We start from the raw sequence: 21,938 nt of genomic DNA on the forward strand, positions 1-21,938 counted from the left end.
TCCCCCTTTCTCCTCCTGTTTTCCTCCTCCACCTCCTCCTCCTTCTACCATTTACTCTTTTATTTAAGTAAACTTTTAATTTTAGAACAATTCTGGATTTATAGAATTATTGTGAAGACCTTCCTTCCTTTCTCCACACTCACCGCCTCCTTATGCTGATGCAATGCTGGGTGCTGTGTTCCCGCCCCCTCTATCCCCTGCCTTCTCCTTCTTGCGGAGCCTTCCTCCTGCTCTGGCCCCAGCGGCATCCCCTCCTTTCAGCTCTCTGCACAGTATCCGTCTCTGCCCCTCGGTTGCCTCTCCTGATAGACACTGCCTGGCATATCTGCCCATCGCCTAACACGCAACGATGCCCCCATGAACAAAGGTTCATTTAGTCAAGTCTGCTTGCACAGAACGTGGGGAGGGGGGCTGATGGCCTGGATGGTGCTGGACGCTGGACAATGGTTTTTGAGAGGTGGTCAGGGCCCAGGCTTGGTGCCCTGGGTGGAGACTTGCCTCCTGGCCCCCACTGTGTGAGGCTGGGTGTGGGGTGGCAGGTGGGGACAGGGAGAGGATGGAATGTGAGAGGAGGGAGTGTAAGAGGGAGGAGGGAGAGCAAGGGAAGGCATTCCCAGGCCAGAGGGAGCCTGTGCTTTTTCTCTGCCCTTAGTGCTCCTACAGCGAACGGCAATCCAGCACCCTTAGGTTAATTATCTCCAGTCCTCACCGTGACCTTCAAGGTAGGCACTATTAGCTCCATTTTGATAAGGAGACCGAGGCTCAGGGAAGCTGAGGGCCGATAAAGATTGGCAAAGCTAGGATTCAACATAGATCTTTTGGCTTCCAGAGTCCAGACACTCTCAGGTGTCCCTGGAACCATCCACTTGCTTGATGGAGCGCGGAAAACGTGTGTGATGGGCCGTCATGCTAAGATATCTGTAAGCTCCTCAAGGCTGGACAGCGGGTGTTTAAACCATGGGAGGCGGGCAGTGGTGCCCCTCCAAAGGCTGGGCCTTTCTCCAGAGCAGCGCTCTGGAGGTCTCTTTGGAGGCTCCTAGAATGCTTCAATATGGCCCTGAACCACACAGAGCAGGAGGGGAGGAGGGGCAGGCAGGAGGGCAAAGGGACAGGGCCTCAAGGAAGGCTATCTTCGGCAGACATGGCCGGAGTGCCTTCCCCCTTCCTGTGACAACCTTAGTTGAGGGCCTAGGCAGCCCCTTTACACCATGTGACCCCAGCCCAGCCTGCAGTGGGTCAGACTACTGAGGGACCCTTGATCCAAGAGGACTCAAGCTGTCCACTGGGCTGAGCCAGTCAGGTTATCTCTTTTAGGGGCTGTAATTATAGGCTGATCAGCTGGTCAGCTTTGGGGAGCTGAGCTGCAGGGTTCCTAAGAGTTGGGTCCTACCCAGGACCCCTGTGAGCCGAAGTCACACAGGAGTCAGAGTCGCAGGGGAAGAGAAGCCAGTGATGGGGTACAGCAGAGACGGGGATGGTGTGACCCGAGAGAGGGAGGGAGAGGCCTGGGCTTTTGAATACTGGCCTTCACACTGGCAAAGGGCTGCTGTTCCCTTTTACTTGCACCGACCCCAAGGGGCTGTGCCTTGACTGCTCCGGCCGCTGCAGATGGAGGGGCTGGGCTCCCCGCACTGACCAAGGAGTGCCCTACAAGGTCAAGGAGTGCCCTACGAGGTCAAGGAGTGCCCGAGGAGGTGAGCAGCACAGCAGAAGGGCCCTGGCTGAGATTCAGGAGACCCACCTGGGCACAGCACTCTAGTGTTTAGGAACATTCCTGTTGGTCCTCACAACAGCCCTGGGTGGCCCTCCGGGCAGGGGTAGTCTGTGTTCAACAGCTGGGGACAGTGAAGCCTGGGAAAGTGAGGGTTTCACCCAAGGTCATAGCCCTAGAGTTGAACCTGAGACCCAGGCCTCCTGATTCTAGACTCTCTGCCTCTCCCACAACTCACACTGCCTCTGCGATCCCTTCTCTTGCTAGGTAGCTGGGTGGCCTGGGCATTAGAAATACAGTGGTTGAAGTGCCTAGTACTGGGCCTGGCACCCGAAGAGTCTCAGGAAGTAGGAGCTGTTATTAATGTTATTACTTTTTTAAGCACAGCTCTGAGCTGCCACCCACCACTCAGAGGCCTCCTTTTATCCCACAGATGTACAAATGCAGTCTGGGGTGTCCTGGCCCAGCACATAGACTATCAGTCCACAACCTTACCTCCTAGCTGGCCTGGCCCAACACTTCCAGTACCTTCTGGTGCAAGGGGTCCCTGCATCCTTCCCACATCCCACCTCTGGGCCCTTCCTCATGTTGCAGCTGTCTGGAATTCCCTCCCTCATCTCCCTGGCCCTCCAAGGACGGCTCCGGGCCCCCTCTTTGGACACACGTTCCCCCAAGTGGAAGAATGGCACCTTTTTCTGCCCTTGCCACTTACTGCCGGGTGTTAGGCTTTTGCACAGAGGTAGGTCTCTCTCCGCTGGCCCACCCTGCCCGGTGTTCACAGCGAATTCCCAGCAGATGCGGGAAGCCAGTCTTAATGGATGGGTTGGGCTTGGTGCAAAGGTCTTGGAGTTCATGTGGCCCCTAGAGACCCCATCTCCACCACCTGCTTCCACACTCCCCTTTCTGGCCATGGCTAGTGGCCCAGACAGCTCTGGCTGGCAGGGAATTTCGGAGCAGATGCCAGGAGATGTGAAGGAGGCTTTTCTTGGGCTCAGCACTCTCCCCAGGGCTCAGGAGCTCAGATGGTGCAGATTGGCAGAGTGCCCAGGAGGAGAGGGACTCCAGGCAACAGGGACTTCAGCCGGGAGCCGGCTGCCGGGACCTTCTCTCCCTCTGAGCTGGCCTGCAGATGTGGTGTCCCCACCCCCACAGTCACAAAAGCATGTGTGCCCAAGTGCACCCACAGACACAGGCACACACAAACGGGCTCCAGCACCCTACGTGTCCCCACAGGAGCCTCTCCTCATGGCTCTGTCCACCATCCGGGGCAGAGAATGCAAGAACCAGATGGGCCAACAGTCTGCGCCTCAGTACAGCCAGAGGGAGCCCCTCCCAGGACCTGGCCTCCGGGCCCTGCTTTTCCTTCAAGTTGTATAGGATTTAAAGAAGTTCCCCACCCCCATCCATCCCCTCCCCCACAAAGACAGATTCTGCTCAAAAGGCTAAGATTCCATCACTCTCCATGGAAACACATCTCACTGAACCCTACATCCTGTAGGAAATGCTCCTTAGGCAGGATGAAATGACCAAGGCTCAGACCCTTCCCTTGCAGCCTAGTGTCCCTATCCTTGGGGACACTGCCCTTCACACAGAGACAGGGATGCAGACACTCATCCCTGAGCCTGCCTCCCACTGCCTGACTCACCCTGGGCTCGCCACCTCTCTTCTGACCTTTGATGTCCCAGCCTTTTCAATTATCTCTGCCGTTCTGTCCCCTTCTAAGCCCTCCATCCTCACCGCTGTTCACAGCCCTGAATTGGGTATAATAGGAGAATGACTTCATGGCTCCTATGGCCTATAGAGGCTCCTATTTATGCGCTGGTGTCCTGAACTTGCTTTTTATGGTGCCAAGAGCTCCCGGGCTGGGCAGCGTCCCCAGGACCCAGGCTGTCTCCACGGGACCGAGCTCTCTCCAGCTACTGCTTTCAGGGCTGCTGTGCTCCCCCTCCCCACCCCACCTCCGTGTGGAATCTGGGCAAGCTAGCTTTCTCTACACTTGACTTTATTCAAATGATTAAATGCCTCTGTCACAGTTCCCTCCTCCCCGATTCAAAACAATACTAGCTGACTTTTATATAGTGCTTACTACATGCCACATTGCGAATATAGGTTCCTCTTTTAATCCTCAGACAACCCTATTTGGTAGGTACTATTATTACCACCATTTAAAGATGCAGGAACTGAGCCCGGTGAGGTTAAGTGACTTGCTCAAGGTCATACATCTAGGACACGGCAGAGTGAGGCCCTCCTCGTACTGCTTCTCTTGTTCTCTCTGTGGGCCTTGCTCCCTTCCAGCTTCTCCAGTTCAGAGGAGGAGAGACTCCCTTCCCAAGGCCAACCCCCTTACTGCACTCTGCCCTGGTTCTGGATTCTTCCTCCTGGCTTTGTTTCTGGAGGCCCCCCATTTGGCAGTATTTTCAAACTATCCTCTCCTAATGTCTTAGTATTTTTTTTAAACTATTTTTTTAGTGTTTTATTTATTTTTGATACAGAGAGAGACAGAGCAAGAGAGGCGGAGGGGCAGAGAGAGAAGGAGACACAGAACCGGAAGCAGTCTCCAGGCTCTGAGCTAGCTGTCAACACAGAGCCCGACGCTGGGCTCAAACCCACGAACGTGAGATCTGACCTGAGCCGAAGTTGGAGGCCTAACCGACTGAGCCACCCAGGCACCCCTCAGTATTGTTTTTAAAAAAATTTTTAATGTTTTTATTATTGAGAGACAGAGACAGAGCATGAGCATGGGAGGGGCAGAGGGAGGGGAAGACACAGAATCTGAAGCAGGCTCCAGGCCCCAAGCCATCAGCACAGAGCCCAATGCAGGACTTGAACTCACAAACCTGATCATGACCTGAGCTGAAGTCAGACACTTAACCAACTGAGTCACACAGGTGCCCCAAGTTTTTTTTAAAGGGAGGGAGACAGGCTTACCACGCTCTTTCCTTGGTCTTATTTCCCCCCAAGAATTACTTCCCCTCTCACCCCTCCAGCTACCCCCACTTCACCAAGACTACTCTTGCTGAAAACCTCAGGAATTTCCTGAGTGTCAGACCCAGTGGGGGAGGGCTGTCCTACCTATGTGGCATTGTAGGACAAATTAGAGAAAAAAAAGGGCCCCTCTGGGTGGATGCAGCCTCTGGGAGTGCATAGTTTGCTGAGCATGTTGAATTTCAGCTTCCTACCCCATCAGCTGAATTCTTTTGGACAGTGTACACCTGGACCACCACACAGAGGGTCTTGGATGTTGGCATCCTTAGTGTCTGTCATATTCTGGGCGCACTCATCCCTGATGGCCAGGCTTCCTCTGACTCCTTCCTGGACACTCCACTCTTCTGCTTCCACTGGTCCTTTGCAGTCTCACCTGATTATGAGAGAGGGCCGGGGCTTTGCATGAGCTGCTCTGATGCCGGCCCCCAGAGAAGGCCACCAAGAACTTGCCTCCAGCTCAACTCTGTGCCCTACCTGGTTGAACCAGGACACCCACGCTTGGTGTGACAACCCGAAGGCACCATTCTCCCCCATGTTGGCTCTCTCTGTACTGTCTGATTCCTGTTAACGTGCTCATTCCTTAGTCAGCCAGACTGAACACCTCCCTTCCTCTTCTTCCCTGCACACCTTGTCATAGCCATTCCTCCTTCCTAGTCCTGTCCTTTTCTCCTGTGTCTTAGCCCCCACTGTCACCCAGGCCCTCACCCTTTCCAGTCTGGGCTTGGGCAGTGGTTCCTGATCTCCCTAGCAGCTTTCCAGTCCCTTCCTTAGTCTTCCTTCCACCAACTTCCAGATTATGCTCCACTCTGCTCTCGGTGTAAAAAATCTGCTTTCGGCTCAAAATGTCACTCCTCTGCTCAAAAACCTTCTGTGACTCCCCATTGACTGTAGGGAAAGAAGCCCAAACATTCAACCTGTGTTTCAGTGTCCTCTACCATATGTCATACCTCTCCAGGCTTTGCCATTGCTCTATAGCTGAGGAAAGCGTTTTGGAGCTAACCCTTGGCAGTGCTTTTCCATAGCTGAGCTCTCTGAAAGGCTGCCAGTGAGGAGGTGGGTGGGGGGAGGTGCTGGGGTAGGGGTTTGGCTTGGCCCTCTCCACCCCATCCCAAGCAGAAGCCTTCTAATGGCCACCAGCAGCCTGACAGCTGTCCCTGCTCCCTGGGCAGCCTGGATCAGAGCTCGGCCAGACTGCAAATGTGGGAAGGCTGGTCTCGGGGCAGGTGGGTAAGAGATGAAGGGAGCTGAGAAGCCTCTCACGGAGGAGTCAGTGGCCCAGGGAGAAAGGCGGGGCTTCCAGGGAGTTTGGTGGGACTGTGCTGGGCGGCTCATCTGAATGGAGAGTTCATCTCGGTATAGTCCTTCATGCTTGTGCACTACTTCAGTTTCTCACTTTCTCTCTGAGGGTTTGACAGTTAGGGAGGCAGGCATGGCTATCACTCTTCCTACTGAGTAGGCTGAGGCTTGGGCAGGTGAGGTGACTTGGTCAAGGTCATGCAGTGTGTGCATCAGCGGCAGGACGGACATGTGAGAGTTTCTGGGGGGCGGGGGAGGGTCTCTTGCTGCCAGCCACCTGCTCACCCCAGGCTGGACCTGGGCTTTCAGAGCAGCAGGACCTTCCCCTGCCATCCAGTGAGGGGCTGGTTAACTCTGGCACCCGGTGGGGGGCCCCAGGGGAGGGGTGCAGATTGCCCTGCTCCGTCCTGGCCCAAATCGGCACCGGCACCTGGGAAGGGCAGCTGGCCAGCCACGTGCCAGTGTTACTTTAAAAATAAACCAGGGAAGAACGAGGCTTAAAAATAACCCCGGGGACGTGTGAGAAGCTAATTACTACTGCAGCCCCCTGTCAGGGCTTGGGGGAGCGTGGCTGGGCCCCGCGGTGCCTGCGTGTCCCCTCCGTTCCTCTCTTCCAGTTGGGAGCCAGGTCACAGCACAGCCGGGGGCGGGCAGGGCCTCAGAATCCGAGGGTAAGAGCTGGAAGTGGCGCTGGGCATCCTGGCCGGCCTCCTTCATGTGGATCAGGCGTGGAGGCAGGGGGGGGAGGAGGGAAGCCAGGCTGGGCGGAGAGTGACGCGGCCCGGGCCCCGGCAGGCTTCCTCTCTACCTTACTCATCTCTGGGCCTTGCCTTGTGACTTTCCACTGGAATCATCAGGCTCCAAAAGGGACTTTGGGGTTCTGAGCCCCACTCTCCTCTGAAGGCATGTGGTGGCAGCCTGGTAGCTGGTTTCATCAGCTCTGTCGCCCTATTTGGGACTCCTGACCACCACTTCCCATGTGTCCCACTCTCTTGAGAAGAACTTTGAGGTCCATCTTGACCCATTAGGATAAGAAGGCATAGCGCTTCTGGCTGCCCACTCCTGCTGCCTCCACAGGCATCTGGCCCGTGAGCTTGTGTCTCAGGACCCTCAGTGTGAAGTGGGGACTGGACTGCAGCCTGGCCAGGCCTGAAGAGCCCCCAGTAGTGGCTGAGGGGTGGACAGGAGCCACATCCCCATCCCATATACCCAGCCCCCACCTTGTTCTTGCAGATCCCCCACCTTTGGCAGAGGGTGTGAGGACATCCTGCAGTGACAGGGAGAGGGATGTGGGGCCCAGCTGAGGACACAGCTGAGGACGGACTTGCAGGATCAAAGAGAAAAAGCAGAGCTTACCCAGTGGAGGGAGGCAGAGGCCAAGACTGCTGGAAGCTGGCAGCAATGATCAAAGGACCAAGATGGTTGGGGAGAGGGGGCAGATGGGGGAGTGGCAGCATGGCTGGGGGGCTGCTGCACAACAAGCAGGGGCTTTGGGGGCAGATGGGCTTGGACTTGGGTCCCTGGCTGGGAGCCCTGAGCTGATAACTGAGCTGGAACTTGGATCTTGTTTGCATAATGGACATAATGATCACGGCTCCCGGGCCTCTGCAGGAGGATTTGAGAAGCATTTATGAAAAAGGCCTGCAGATGGGGAGCCGTGATGTCGTGTGTTCTCTCCCTTGCCTCTCCCGGAATCTGGTGCCTCGGTTCCACCTCTGGCTCCCTAGATACAAAAGTCACCCCGACCACCTTCTGCTCCTGGAACAAGTGTTGAATGTGGCGCTCTGTTTGCACAGTCAGTGGCTCCCATGGCCGCCAGGCTGCAAGTTGCACTGGTGGCTTCCCTGTGGTCATCTGACTTGATTTCCCAGCAGCAGCTGGCGGCTGACAGCTCCCTCTCTCCTGAAACACTGCTCCTGGGCTCCAGGTTCCTCTCCAGCGTCTGGCAGGCCCCCTTTCCTGCTCCCTCCCTCCCGGTGCTGGGGATGGGGGTGGCAGTGCTGGCCCTGGGCTTTTCTCCCCTGCTCTCCCCTCTACCCCGCTGATCTCATCTAGCTCCGTGACTTTAAATAGTATTTCCATCTGATAACTCCCAGATTTGTATCTCAGCTTTGACCTCTCCCTTGTGCTGTAGACTTGTCTACCTAACTGCCCACAGGGGCTTGTAATAAGCATCTCAAAATTAACCTGTGTGTCTGAAACAGAAGTCTCGTGTCTCATCTCTTTACTAAACCTGTTACTCTCTGGGTTTTATGTTCGTCTCAAATAATGCTCACCCTCCATCCGACTGCTTAGGTCAAAGACCATCCCTGACTATCCTCTTTCCTTGATGCACACAGTCCTCTCCTCCCCTCCTCTCCCCCAGCTCATGCATCGTGTCCAACATCAGGTTCCGCCACTCTGCCCCGACACATGCCCTCAATCCATGCCTGCTCACCACGTCCACAGTCTCCACCTGGGTCCAACCTACCTTCATTCTCACAGGTCCCTGGAAGCCTGATAGGTCTCCCTGCCTCCCTCTTGAATTACGACCACCTGACCTCCCCAGAGCAGCCACAGGGATCTGGTAAAGACTGTAGTCTTATCCCATACCACAGTGCTTAAATCCTTCCAGTGACTTCCGTCATGCTTTGAGCAAAATGCAAGCTCTTGACCATGGCCATGGCCCTGCCAAACCCAGCCCTTCTGTGCTTCCTCCTCCTGGCTCCGTATGCTGTAGCCCACTGCCCTCTCTGCTGCTGTTCCTCAAACATGCCAAACCATGCCTGCTGGGAACTCTGCATTTGCTCCCCCTTCCCCCCGCCCCCCAGGCTTTTCCTGATATTTGCATCCTATAGAACCCTCTGCCTATTGTTCTCTCTACCACAGCCTGTTGTTTTGCTGTCTCTTGACACTTGTTACCAGTGGGATGATGTTTATTTGTAGCCACCTAGCCCTGGGTACACCCACCTACATCCTCTGAACTGTAGACACTGTAAGAACAGGAGCTGAGTCTTTGGGACCCTGAACGGTGCTTGATCCTTGGGAGCTGCTCTGAGAAACAAAGGGAGTGCGGGGTGACTGCGTGGGCATATCGAGGGAGTGGAAAGGGCCGGGAAGGGAGCCGGGGTCTGAGGACTGGCTCTGTTATGGAACGGCTGGTGGCTGGGGCAGGTCACTCTTCAGATGCCTCCGCCCCTGCCCAGTGTCTCAGTCTCCTCATCCACAGGAAAGAACTGTGGCACTGAATCAGCAATTCCCAAAGAATCCCGAGGACCCCAGGGCTTGCTGCGATGGCATCCAGCGCCCAGCTGAGAGCCCTTATCTTGCTAGGCCAGCGTCAGCACCCTGAGCTCACCCCATTCTGGCAAATGCCAAGGAAGATGCTCTCCATGACCTGCAGTCAGCCTGTGTAGGCTCTGCAACAGGTAAATCACATCATGTCCCATGGACATTCTGAGATATGAAAGCACTTGTGAGGACCTAGGGGTTAATCCTGGCCCCTCCGGGATCTAGCAGGTCACGGGTCTATGTGGGATGTTGAAGATTGGTCCATGAGCAGGGTATTAGCTCTCAGGGCCTTGAAAGACTCTGAGCTGGCCTAGGGCGATCGCAGGACGGCCACCAGGGCAGTCGCGCTGGGCCGGCTCGGGTCCAGAGGCAATCTGGGAAGTAAGACTGTCTGCAGCCTCTCTCCTGGCCACCCCCTGTCAGACTGCGCTGGCTGGGGTCAGCCTGCTCTCAGCGCCACGGCTGCCTCCCACACCCCACCCACAGACTACTGTGGGAGCCGTGGGCTGTGGGTGCCGCTCTTTCCGGTGGGAGGCTCTTGCATTCCAGCCGTCCCAGGGGCAGGGACAGTGGATTTGCTCTGCTGATAAGCGGGGCCTCGGCCACGGTCAGAAATGCTTTCTTTCCGAAAGGGGTGACTTGGAGGTCCTGTACAGAGTTCTATTCTTGGGACTGACACAGAGGAAGTCCCTCCAGGGCTCAGCCAGCACGGGGTGAAGTGGGGACAAGCATGTAACCCTGGGTAGTGTGTTTCGCAGGATGGGCTGGAAGTAGAGGCCAGGAGCAGGTCCAACACAGAACGTCGGAGCTGTATGGGGGGCTCAGACACGCCAGTCCAGTCCCTCGCAGATGAGGCCAGGGGGAATGTGACTTGCTGTGGGCCTCCCAGCCAGACAACTGACACACAGTGTCAGGGGACCGTGGAGGGGACCGTGTGTCCCACTTTCCTTACTCAGCCATGGTGAGCTGTCATTAGTCACAGCTCCGAGAAAGGACACATAGCCCACCTCCATGAATCCAGTGGCTGACTCTGAGGGGCAGGCAGGGGACCTCAGGGCCTCTTGGGTCCCAAGATAGATGAGTGTTTCCAACTCTGGGGCACAGAGCTAGGCATGACACATGAGGGAAGGAGGTCTGCCATTGAATTTGGGTCCAGGTTTCTCTCTCTCTGGCCCCACCTAGAGGTGACCAAAGACCAAGAGCAGCCCCAGAGGGTGTTACCCTGTTTAACTCTCACTGTTGGAAAAGCCATGATGCGAGGTCGGATGGAAGAGGGAGTCCCCTGGCTCAGCTGGACCAAAGCCCCCCAATTTGTTTGCAGGAGAGTGATGCTCACAAAGCTGACCCAGCCTCACTGGGGCTTGATCGCCTTCCCTGGGGTTGAAAGTAGCCTGAGGACTAATACTGTGAAGGCGTAACCTGTCCCTAGGAGCGCACGAAGACCCCCAGTCCCCTTTTCTGGCGGGGGTGGGGGGGGGAGCCTTCTCCTGTGGCCACCCACTGACTCCTGCTGTCTCCACCACAGGCCTCACCCCAGGGCTTGTGAACTCCAAAGATTTCTCTGTAACCACCCCTTGAATGTTTCTTAAGTACTAAGGAAACCCAGAAAGAAAATGCTAGCGGCTGGCTGGCAAGTGGCCCAGCCTCCAAAGTACAGATTCTAATAAGTTCTTTTCTCTCCTGTGCTTTGCAAACCTGGTGGCAGATCCTTTCACCTTGGGGAGGGGGGCGCGAAAGGCTCCTGGGCTTAGCTCAGGCCTAATGTTTTAAGTTTTAGGGCCAGGCCCTGACACCCATCACTCTGGCTACAAACAACAGCTGCTGCTACTGGGGACAAGCGTCCCACTCGGTGCACAGGGGCCATCTTACCTGTCCCGACACACTGGGGAGCAGGTGACTTGCCCAAGTTGCCCCTGGCAAAGCCCCCTCTCTCACTCATTGGCCACATCTAAGGACCATCACTCCATTCTCGTTTCTAGTCTTGGGTTCCCGTCCTATTCAGAAGGGTGGCTTTGACAAATGCATGAAACTAAGGCCTCCCAGTGACAACGGCCCTACCCCCCAGTACTACCCCTTCTGCCCTCCGTAGGCTGACATGCACTTCTGCAATCCCCTGCATCTGGGTCATGGCCATAACCCACTTTGTTTAGGAGGCAAGGGCACTGTGTTCTGGGGGAGAGTGTGGTTTAGGTTTGGGAGAGTCCTGAGTTGACTCTTGCTCCCACATCACTGGTTTAGGATTATGCTCCTTCTGCTCTCCTGTCTGGGTTCTTCATTGGCAAAGTAGGAGTTATGATACCGGTGGCTCTGGGTCAACAGGAGCCCAGAAGAGACACTATATGACCGAGTGCTTTATACACCAAGGGCTGGGCAGGCTTTACACATCCCTGTCCTGCCACTTGCCAGCCGAGTGCTTTGCATGCCCGCCCTCAGCCCTCTGAGCCTCTGCGTCCTGGTCTGTCCAGTGGGAATTGTAACAGTGCCGCCGTAGCCGTGAGGACTGCATGAGGTGATCCGGGGCATGGGCTCAGTGCGGAGAAACCTCCGAGCTAATGGCAGCTTTGGTTCCTAACTGTGGAAACTGAGGCAGGCTCTGTGGGGAGTGGCTGCTACTCGGCAGGTCTGAGATCTGGGTGAAACAGCCCAGGGCAGACCCCCTTGGTGCATCATTCTGAGGCTTCCTCCTGCCTACAACTGCTCACATCCCGGCTTTCCCCCAAGGTCCCAGAGAGCCCCTCTGCACTAGGAGGAGGACTGGATCCATCCCAGAGGAGAGAGCTGCTTCCTGTCTGAGAGCCTGGCATCTCTCTCTCTCTCTCTCTCTGGGCTTCTCCACTGGGGCCTGACAGTTTGGGTCTCTGGAGAGAGCCCCCCAGACGGTCCTGTGGCTGGCGGGCTGGAATGTGCCTCTCCGGATGTTTCTGAGATGGTTATTTCTGCCTTGGGGCTGTGGTCAGGAGAGGCCCTACACATTCCTAAAGAGGGACACTGAGTCTATGCCAAGCTGTAAAGGCTCGAGCAGAGATGAAGGGGTCTGAGAGCTGGGGTCTGGGGCTGTCCATGCAGAAAATATCCACACAGCATTGTGTGACAGTATTGTCTCCTTCAGGTCAGTGCTGCCCCAGGGCTCCTGCATACTTTCTATAAAACTGGGTTTGACCTGGGCTCCAGCAGGGCCCAGTGGCCCAGAAAAGGAAGTGTGATGACAGGAGGGAGGGAAAGCGCTTCCCAGGGGCTGAGGTCTTCTGGGTGACCAGGGCTAGGGTGAAGGGAGACAGTCAGGATTCAGGTTCATCACCCTGTGGTTCAACTGGAATCCTGGGGGCACCCACTTGTTCAGCTGGGGTTCTCAGGGCACCCTTGGGTTCAACCAAGGTCATGGAGCACCTATTATTCAACTAAGGTGATCTACTGGTTCAACCAGGGTCATGGGGCACCCAGTGGTTTAATCAGGTCCACCCACCAGAGTCCGGAAGTCAGCACCTCTAGGATCTGCCCTTGGCACTTTCCTGGGTACGCTCATGCCCCTTAGCCTGTCTCATGCTATTCCCTCATCCAGAAAGTTCTCACTGCCCATCCTCACTCCTCATCCAAGCTCCCTCCTGTGCTACCTGCTCCAGGAAGCCTTCTCAGATCCCTATTTTGAGTCACTTTACCAGGATTTAGCATGTATAGTGTTCAGCTTGTGGTTTCAGGATTCCACTGGACCTGAGGCTCTTTGGGGAAGGAGCTGGGTCTTAGTTTTCTATTTTTTCAGTGGCAAGTAAAGTGCCTAGCACTCAGAAGACCTCAGTGATTTTTGGTAAACTGAACTGAAATGAAGGCTAAAGCCAGTTCTATTTGGAAGGTGACCCAGAGGGTCTGGGGGGCCCCAGGACACTGCTGAGTCCACTTTGGGTACTTGGACTCTCCAGGCTGCCCCCTGGAAGATCAAGAAATCAAAGCAGATCAAGGTTGAGAAGAATCTTAAAAGCCATTTATTTTAGTACCCAGTCTGTTATATGGGTCGTATGATGATCTTTTAAATGTATCTACTTGGCTAGGTTAAAGCCTTTAGTTATTAATCAAATCTAGGGGCTGCTGTGAAGCATTTTGTAGATGTAATTAAAGTCCATAATCAGTTGACTATAAGTCAGGGAAATTATATTTTATTAACTTGGATAATCTGAGTGGGTCTGCTTTAATCATTTGAAACGCCTTAAGAACCAAACTCAGGTTTTCCTGAAAAAGAAATTCTGCCTGTGGACGGCAGCTTCAGCCCATCCTGGAAAAACTTCGAGCTTGCCTGTCCTGATGGTCTATTCTGTGGATTTCAGAGTTGCCTAGCAGCCACTACCACCACGTGAGCCAATTCCTTATGATACATCTTGTAATATATATCTTCTACTGGTTCTGACTGAACCCTGACTGATACAGGTATCCTCTGCCACTTGCCCATCCAATGTCTTCTTGTATGCCTTCTGTGATGGGGAGCTCACCACCTCTCGAGACAGTTCTGTCCATCTTTGGTCAGCTGCAACTTTAACAAGTTCTCCTTACATTCGACTTGATTAAGTCTTTCTATGGATTCTACTGACTGGTGCTGGTTCAACCCCTTGGACCCAGGCAGCCTGAGGTTGGGTCTTTTATCTTGCAACGGCCCAGTACATATTTGAGGGCAGCATGCATGCTCTCCATGCCTGTCCCCATCCAGTGTACTTCATTTGACATGCTGCTCCCTGCCGCTGACTGTTCCCTAGGGTGTTGATGACTCTCTTTTAAAAGTTTGCCCTTCACCTGCCAGCTGCATTCCACGCCAGAGTGAGTGTATCTAGTAGCCATAAGACCTTGGGCCTGGGAGCCCCCAGGGGCCCCTGCTGTCTGGATGCCAGCCCACGGAAGCTGGGATTCTTTTGAAAGAAAAATGGAGCCCAAACTTCTTCTCCTAATGGGGACCGGAGGCTGCACCGCCCCTTGGGACTATGGGTAGTTTCCATGAGGGAGGAACCAGTTTCCCACTTGGCCATTTAATCTCTGGGGCACCCATTCTCCATGGATCTAAGGTGCTTCTCCGGTGGACGGTGGAGGAAAGCGGGGACAGCTGAGGACAACAAACACCTGTTCTCGGGCTTTCCCAGAGCGGGGGTGGGGGTGGGGGCAAGCCCTTCTTCACCCCTCCCCTCACTTTCCCTCATGCACCTGACCGCAGAGCATGTGGCCCCACCGAGGCTCCACGCCGGCCCTGCCGTTGGCTCCGATGCTCCACAACCAGGGATCTTTCCAGCTCTCCACATACTTGTCCTTAAAACCACAGTCTACGCCTCATGTCTGTTCCCAGGAGTCAGATCTCCAGGTTGTTTAGATCCTCTCTGCTCCAAGTGCCGACAGTGAATTAACGGCATGAGTGTCTCTTGGGGGCTTCTGCATTTCTAAATGCAGAGTCTCAGGCCCTGAGCTAGACCTACCAGTTCAGAATCTGCGTTTAAATAAGATCAAACAGGTCTTTCCCGGCATAGCAGCGTTTGCAAACCATTAATGGCTCCGCATGGAGGAGCAGGGATCTTCTGCAAAACCTCGCTTCTGTATCTATGGGAAGACTGAGGCACACCAGAGAAGTGTCTGCGCCTCTCGTGAGTTCAGGGGCAGTAGAATCGGAGAGAGAGCTGGGAGGATTTGTCTTAAGGTGAGAGAAAGAACCCCATTTCTAGCTTCCAGGCCTGGCTTCTGCTTTGAATTCCCAGCAGCCATGTATCCCCTCACTAAGGGGTCCTTGTGTGTCACTGGGAGTCGGGGATGGTAAGGAAGCAGTTTTTGTGGAGGTGGAGGGTGGGGGGCGGGTGGAACCCCCCCCCTGCCTGGCAGGGATCCCAGGAGGCCACAGGACCAGGAGGACTGGAGCCATTTGCTCTAGGTGGCAGCCTTGGCTGGCTCTGGAGAAGGGGGAGGGGAAGGTGTGACTTATGGCAGTAGTGGGGGGGGTGGCTCAGGTGAGGGTGCGGGGTAGGTCTCTGGGAGCTGCCTGGGACCTTAGTGGGGGAAGTTTCGGGACAACGAGGAATGGTGGACAAGATGGGAAGCAATGGCATCACCGGGACCCTTGACTGCTCTTTCCACAGCGACAACAGCCTAGAAAGGCATTTGTCATGTGGCTGTCTGAAGGCCAGAGGCTAACAGGCAGGTCAGGAGGAGACCCAGGGCAAGAAGAGCAGGATGGCTGGCAGCTCACTCTTTTATTTAAGAGCTGGCAGGGGTGTGGGTGGGGGGCCAGGAACACCCAGGAGGGCATCAGGAAACAGGGCTCCAAGGACAGCTCTGAGAATAACTGTTGCCTTGACCATGTCCCTTCTCCTATCTGGATTTTAGTTTCCACTCTGTAAAATGAAAGGGTTGAGCTAAAATTCTGATTTCTCTCTGACCTAACCACTCTTGAGGGCTACAGGTCCTGAAGCTGGGCTGCAGCTGGACCCTGGTACTCATCCTGCATCATTTGTGACATTCAGATAGAAGGGGCACATCTGCTCCGTGGATGGGGGCAGTGGGGACGGGGAGCTGCATGGCTCTGTGAAAAGACACTCCCTACGGCCCTGGGAGTAAGCCCTGGTGCTATCATTTTATATTTATATGGTCCTGGGCCAATTTCAGAACCTCTCTGAGCTTCCTTTTCCTTTCCGGGAACAGAACATAACGCCTGCCCTCTCCGGGCAGCGGTGGAAATGCAGCCGTGACAGGTGGCCCAGACACTGCCTGATGTGTTATGGACACACATCAGTTCCCTGTGTCCAAGGCAGGGATGGGGCGTGAGGGAGTGCCCGTCTGGGTCTCTGATAACGATCTCCATCAGACCTGGGTCTCTTCCCTGGCTGCTGGCTGGCTGCAGGGAAATCATTTGACATTTTTTTTATTGCAAAATCAACTCACAGATTCACCGTTTGGGCTGCCAGCTGAAAGCTGTTTATAGTGGTGATTTGCACTTCACTCATCTGTGCTTGTTTATGTTTTCTTTGAAAATACTTATTGTGTTTGTCCTGTCCCCACTGTGGCCAGGCGTGTGTCTTCTATTTCTGTCCTATTCTTGCCCCCACTCCCTCTGTGTCTCCAGCCCTCCAACTGTGATGGGGGGGAATGGGACACTTAGGGAGGAGGCACGAGAGTCAGGAGGACCTCTGATCAAATACATCTTCTTTGTAGATGAGGAAACTGATGGTCACAGAGGACCAGCAGCTGGGCTAAGTGGAAGTGAACCTCTGCCTCCTTGCTCCCATCCGGGGCAGCTTCTCCTACCACTGTGTGCCTCACTGTCCTTAACTGGTTTCTGCAGGGTCTGCCTGCTCAAAGGAGGTAGCATTGCCTCTGAGTCTGGATGTCAGGCAGACTCCGGTCATGGGTGATGATCTGGAAAGCCTGCGTGGGGGGAGTGGGATTAGGAGAATAGAGGGAAGGATGGGGCAGCCTCTGGTCCTCAACCCTTTGTCCCCTAACAGTTAGGAGGGAGCAGAGGTGGCTGTGGTCTTGGTAATCCTTGGGAAACCAAGCACTTCCCTTCTGTGTGAGGAGTAATAGTAATAATGTATGAAAAATCATGTTAATTACACTAATTATTGCAGGTATTGTTTATTAAGTACCTACTCTGTACCAGGCCCTTCTTTTGTATTGTCCTTTGACTCCTGGGAGGCTGACATTATTCTCCCCATTTTGCAAATGACAAAACAAGCTCAGAGAGACTAACTTGCTCAAGATCATCTAACTAGTGGTGGGGGGTTGGGGAGGTGAGTGGGGAGGTGGGTTGAGGGATGAACCCAGGCACTCTGCCCACTCTGGTGGGCAGGGAGGAAGGAATCGTTGATTGAGAGTGGGCAGTAGGACCAGTCCAGGCTGGGCTGCTCCTCCACTCCATCCCCGCATGTCAACGGACGGACGGCTGGGAGCCAGAGGTCTTTGTGCTAAGAGAGACGGTGGGTGGTGTGGGGAACGGGCTGGGGTGAGGGAGGGAACTCCAGCAGGGGCTCCCAAAGGCCTCGGTCCTAATCAGGGTTGTACCTGCAACTTGCTGTGTGACTTTGGGCAAGTCACTCACCTCTCTGGGTGTTGGGATGATTGCTGATGTCTCCTTTCACTCTTTTATTGGAGGACTCTGGGATGTAGGGGGTGGCAGGTCACTTCTGTACTTTCCTCCTTCTCGGAAAGATGTAAAAAGTACAGGTTCCTTCATGAGCTGCCTCCTTGAATTCACAATCTAGGGACTCCCAGGCCACGTGGTGGGTGATGGGAGGCTGTGCTCAGCTGAGAACAGCTGGAAGCTGAGGAGAGAGCAGAACAGAAGGTTTTCTGCCCCAGCTCCATCAGCTAATCAATCACCTGGCCTCTTGTTGCCTTAGAGCCCCGAGGATTACGGGGACCTGCATGGGAGCACAGCACCTGTGAGCCCGGGACAGTCTCTGCTGGGGCCTGGTGCCTGCTCGGCTCTGCCACGTGGTCTGGGTTGGCCAGGGGCCGGGGCGTTGGGGAGCCGCAGGCTGGCTGCGGTGCACTGGAGTGAGAGGCGCTCTTCTGGAAGGATTTGCCAGAGGAAAAGACAAGACAAGCCTTGGCTCCTAGGTGCCCTCAAGGTATAAGGGCCTGGGCTGGGTTCTTGAAGTGGAGAAGGAACTGGCAGAAAAACCCAGGGCATGGGAGTCACAGAGGCTCAGTTGAATCTGGGCAAGTGCCATACTTTCAAGTCACAAGGCCACGGGTGAGTCATCTATCTACACACAGAGCCTTGGGTTCCTCCGCTGAAAAATGGGGGTCATGTAATGCTCCCCTTGAAGGAGCAGGAAGTGGTGAGAGGATCCAATGAGAGGGTATAAAGCCTGACAGAGTAGATAATCAATTGTGGCTGCTTTTATTGTTGCCATTACTGCTCTTAGTAATAATAATAAATAAAGAGTCATCCAGAACAAGTGGAAGGAGTGGAGGCCGGGAGGTTCTGCGAACCTCTGGCTGTGTGACTCTTGTCACCTCTCTGGTTCCTTATCTGTAAGAGGAGGGGGTGGCACTAGCTGATCTTGAGTCCCCTTCCAGCTCTGACAGCCTCTGGGCTATGAATAGATGGGGCTGGGGCCCCGGAGGAGTTTAATGACTCAACAGCTAGAGAGGTTAAGCTTTCCCAGAAAAGAGTTTCCATTTGCGTTTGATGAACTTAGGGCACAACAAAGGAAGGGTTTCCTGGCTGGGAGGCGGGTACGAGGGAGCTGGAGGAATCCTTGCAGCTCATGGAGTCTGTGACTAACCAGGTGAATGACTAAGTCAGACCCTGCTGACCCTCAACCAATCAGGGCTGCCCGGGAGCGCCCTGCAAGCTGGCATCATGGAGCATGTCTTGGCCATGCCAATTTCAGCTGGCTCTGGGCTTCACAGCATATGGAAGCAGAAGAAGCAGCCAAGAGACAGGCAGGGAAAGAGCACTGGGCTTGGAGTCAGGAGACCCAGCTTCTTTCTCTAACTCTGCTCACCAGCTGCATGACTTTGGGGGAGCCCCTTCCCCTTCTTTCCCCTCCATGCCTTCATCTGTGCAACGGAGCTAACGATACCTTGCAACTTTCCTGAGCAGCGAAGTCTGAGACTCAAGAGATGAGATGAGAGTGCATTAGGATCACTAAGTGGGCGGGTTCTGTCGTTTTTCTATCCCGATGTGAGTCCTGGTGCCTTGGGAGACCTATTTGGGTCTCCCGAGGGATCAGGTGGACAGAGGCTGTTGCCTTGGGGTTTTGGGTCAAGATCAGCTTAATATAGGGCCCCTTCCAGCCATCTGATCACAGCCCAGACAGGCTTTTCTTAGAGCAGAGCCCCTGTGGACTGTTTCCAGCCAGATGGCGTAGCCAGTGAGAGGTGACAAAAAGCCAGGGATGGCTGGGTGGGGCAGGAAGTGGGCAGTGCCTTTCTGGGGCCCCCACAGGATGAGGGTGGTGCTTTGATGCTGCCTTTCCTCTTGCCCAGCACTATATCAATAAATATCACCAGAACTGCACCCTGTCTGCCTCTACCCCCAGCTCTTGGCATCTCTCCTGGTAAGGATTACAGGTACTTTGGGACATGGCAGAGACGGAGGGGAAGGAGGATGCCCTTTCATTTCTGCGCACCTTGAGCCCATGGATAATATTCTCTGAGTGCCCGTGTGTGCTGCAGGGTACTGTGCCCATCCATAGTGGGAGAGCAGAGATGGGAACCACAGGGCCCTGCCCACATGGAGGTTCCTTCAGTATGTGGTCAAAGAGACAAAGCACATCCCCTAAAATGTGAATAACCACGCAAGAGAGCCTACACTGTGTCACCCAATTTTTCCTGACAGTAAGTCCTGCGGCCATCTAGAATGCTGGCCTGGGATGGTCTGGAAGGCTTCTAGGAGGAAGTGGGATTTGAGCTGGACCTGCAAGGTTAGCTTGGACAAGGTAAATAGAAGACCGAGAGAAAGGTGTTCTCAGGAGTCAGACAGCACGGTGGCAGTTAGGGGGATCAGGCCAATAAGAAGTGAGAAATGAAGTTGAACATCAAATTGGAGCCAGGTATGAAGGTCCTTAAAATTTGGAAAGAGCATGGGCCAGATTCCACGGGCCACTGGAAGTCACCGAGGGCTTCTGAGAGGGTATTGGTTTGGTTGGAGCTGCCCTTTGGGGAGGTTTTTTCTGGCAGCATTGTCCAGGTGAGCTCACTCCCTGAGGGAACAAGGGCAAAGTCAGCTGGGAAGTTACTTGTGGAGCTAAGGACCACAGGACTAAGAAAGGGGACACATAATCAAAGGCATCACATGTGGGAAGAGGTGGGGGGAAGACCTACCTTGGTTGCTCAGTGCTCCTGAAACCTTGGCAGGTGGCACAGAAGTGGGGAAAGAGAGGCTTCTTTTTGGGCAGATCTGAGTCTGACTATTCTGCCCTGTCAGCAGGACTCAGAGGTGCCCCCATTCACTCCCAGGGCCCTTTTCTTCCTCTTCTAAAAGGGGAATCCAGAGACTACATAGCAGAGCTCCCCATGGACCCCAGAGGGGAGTGGAGCCTTGGGACAGAGTCCCAAGTGGATAGACTGCAGGAACAGCTTCCAGTCCTGCCTTGTACCCCCTCAACCTCTGCGGACTCCCAGAAAAACACTGCCATCTTGTCATGGGCTATGCCATGTGGCAATGAGCCCCTGGGAGCTCAGCCAAGGTAAGGAGGGGGACTGGAGAGAGGAGAAGGAATGGGAGAGACGGAGGCCTGGAGGCGTCCCAATGGGCTTTGGGGGAAGGTGGGCTGGGAGGTTGCCAGGACAAGGAGGAACACTTGAGATCATTTCAGCCAACCCCTCATTGTCTGGAGGTGAGCCTGAAACCCAGACAGGAGAAGGGACTTGCCCAAGGTCATACAGTGGGAAAAGTGATGGAGCTGGGCTGGAATCAGAGTCCTGGGGAGTGAGTAAGGTGTTTACTCCTATCTGGACACTTTTGAATAGCACGTCAAGGGCCTCTCTTGGGATTACTTTCCTGGATGTCCATTCGTGTGCTGTGTGTGTGTGTGTGTGTGTGTGTGTGTGCGTGCGCGCGCGCCTGTGTATGTCCTGTGTGTGCTTGTGTGAGTACCTGTGTGTACATGTGCCCGTGTCTATGTTGTGAGAGAGTCTGGGTGTGTGTGTGTGGCCTGCTGCACCGCTGTTTGGAGAAGAGAACTGAGGCCATTCCTGCGAGGTGACTGTTTTCCTGGGACAGCAGAGAAGGCAGACAGAGCTGGATCTGGCTTCCAGCATAGATCTGCTGCCCTAAGAAAATTAAAGGCACTCGCTAGTTTTGCCCAAACTCTGGGAGCTGGACACACACACACACACACACACACACACTCCAAGCGGCGTTCACAGAGGCAGTTACGGGTTGTTTCAGGCACCCAGAGTAGGCGGGAGTGCCGCGGAGTGCCAGGGTACCTGCATCCACACGTCTGCCTGGAGCCCCAGCCAGTGTATACACGCCAAGGTGCGGAAGCCCATCTGCCAGGCAAACGGCGGAGTCGCGCGCTCCCCGCTGCTCTACACTCAGCTCTCTGCTCCAGGGCCTGGCCCGGCCACACCCCTCCGCCCCAGCCTCCGCCGGTCGTTCCTGCCCCTCTCACACACTTCAGAGTCCCCTGAGGCCCTCGCGCAGCCTGGCAAGGACAAGTTAGGGCTGGCCCAGCCGAGAGTCAGGTCCGGAGCCAGGAATCGACGCCTCCCCCGAGTCCTGTCCCCGCGGAGCAGACAAGCCAGGCTGAACTCGGGTTTCTGGCAGCGCGGGTTTCGGCGCCTAGACCCTCTCCGGGGGATCCCCGGTCCCCCCCCCCGCCAACTCCCCCAGTCCTGGCCGGCTCGGGACTACCCGGGGACGCGGCGCCCAGCCCCCGGGTCCCCGCCCCACGTCGGCTAGTAGTTACCGATGGTGGTGATGACGGTGATGGCGAAGTAGAAGGAGCCGGCGAAGCGCCACTGCACGCCGGCCTTGTGCGGCTTGAGGCGCAGCACGACGCGCTCGAGCTCCTCGTAGCCGCCCTGGCTGAGGTTGTAGCGCGCCCGCAGCTCCTGCTGCCGCAGCTCCAGCCGCTGCCGCTCGATCATCTCGGGCTCCGACTCGAGCGCGTCGAAGACCGCGGCGCCCACCAGCAGGTAGGTGAAGGTGCACACGATGAGCGCCAGCGTGCGCACGTTCTGCCGCTTCATCGTCCCGCCC

At 55.2% G+C, this 21,938-nt stretch overlaps 1 protein-coding gene across 1 annotated transcript in view; it reads right to left on the bottom strand.

Annotated features, from left to right (window-relative positions):
• Positions 1-21,932, bottom strand: part of KCNK3 (potassium two pore domain channel subfamily K member 3) — a 38,409-nt gene extending 16,477 nt beyond the window's left edge. The window contains exon 1 of the mRNA XM_029938130.1: positions 21,646-21,932. Coding sequence (XP_029793990.1) covers positions 21,646-21,928 — 283 coding nt within the window. The 5' untranslated portion in view covers positions 21,929-21,932. The remainder of the gene's footprint in view (positions 1-21,645) is intronic.
• Positions 21,933-21,938: the final 6 nt, after the last annotated feature.

This window comes from Suricata suricatta, chromosome 4, assembly GCF_006229205.1.
Source record: "Suricata suricatta isolate VVHF042 chromosome 4, meerkat_22Aug2017_6uvM2_HiC, whole genome shotgun sequence".
Classification (NCBI taxonomy): domain Eukaryota; kingdom Metazoa; phylum Chordata; class Mammalia; order Carnivora; family Herpestidae; genus Suricata; species Suricata suricatta.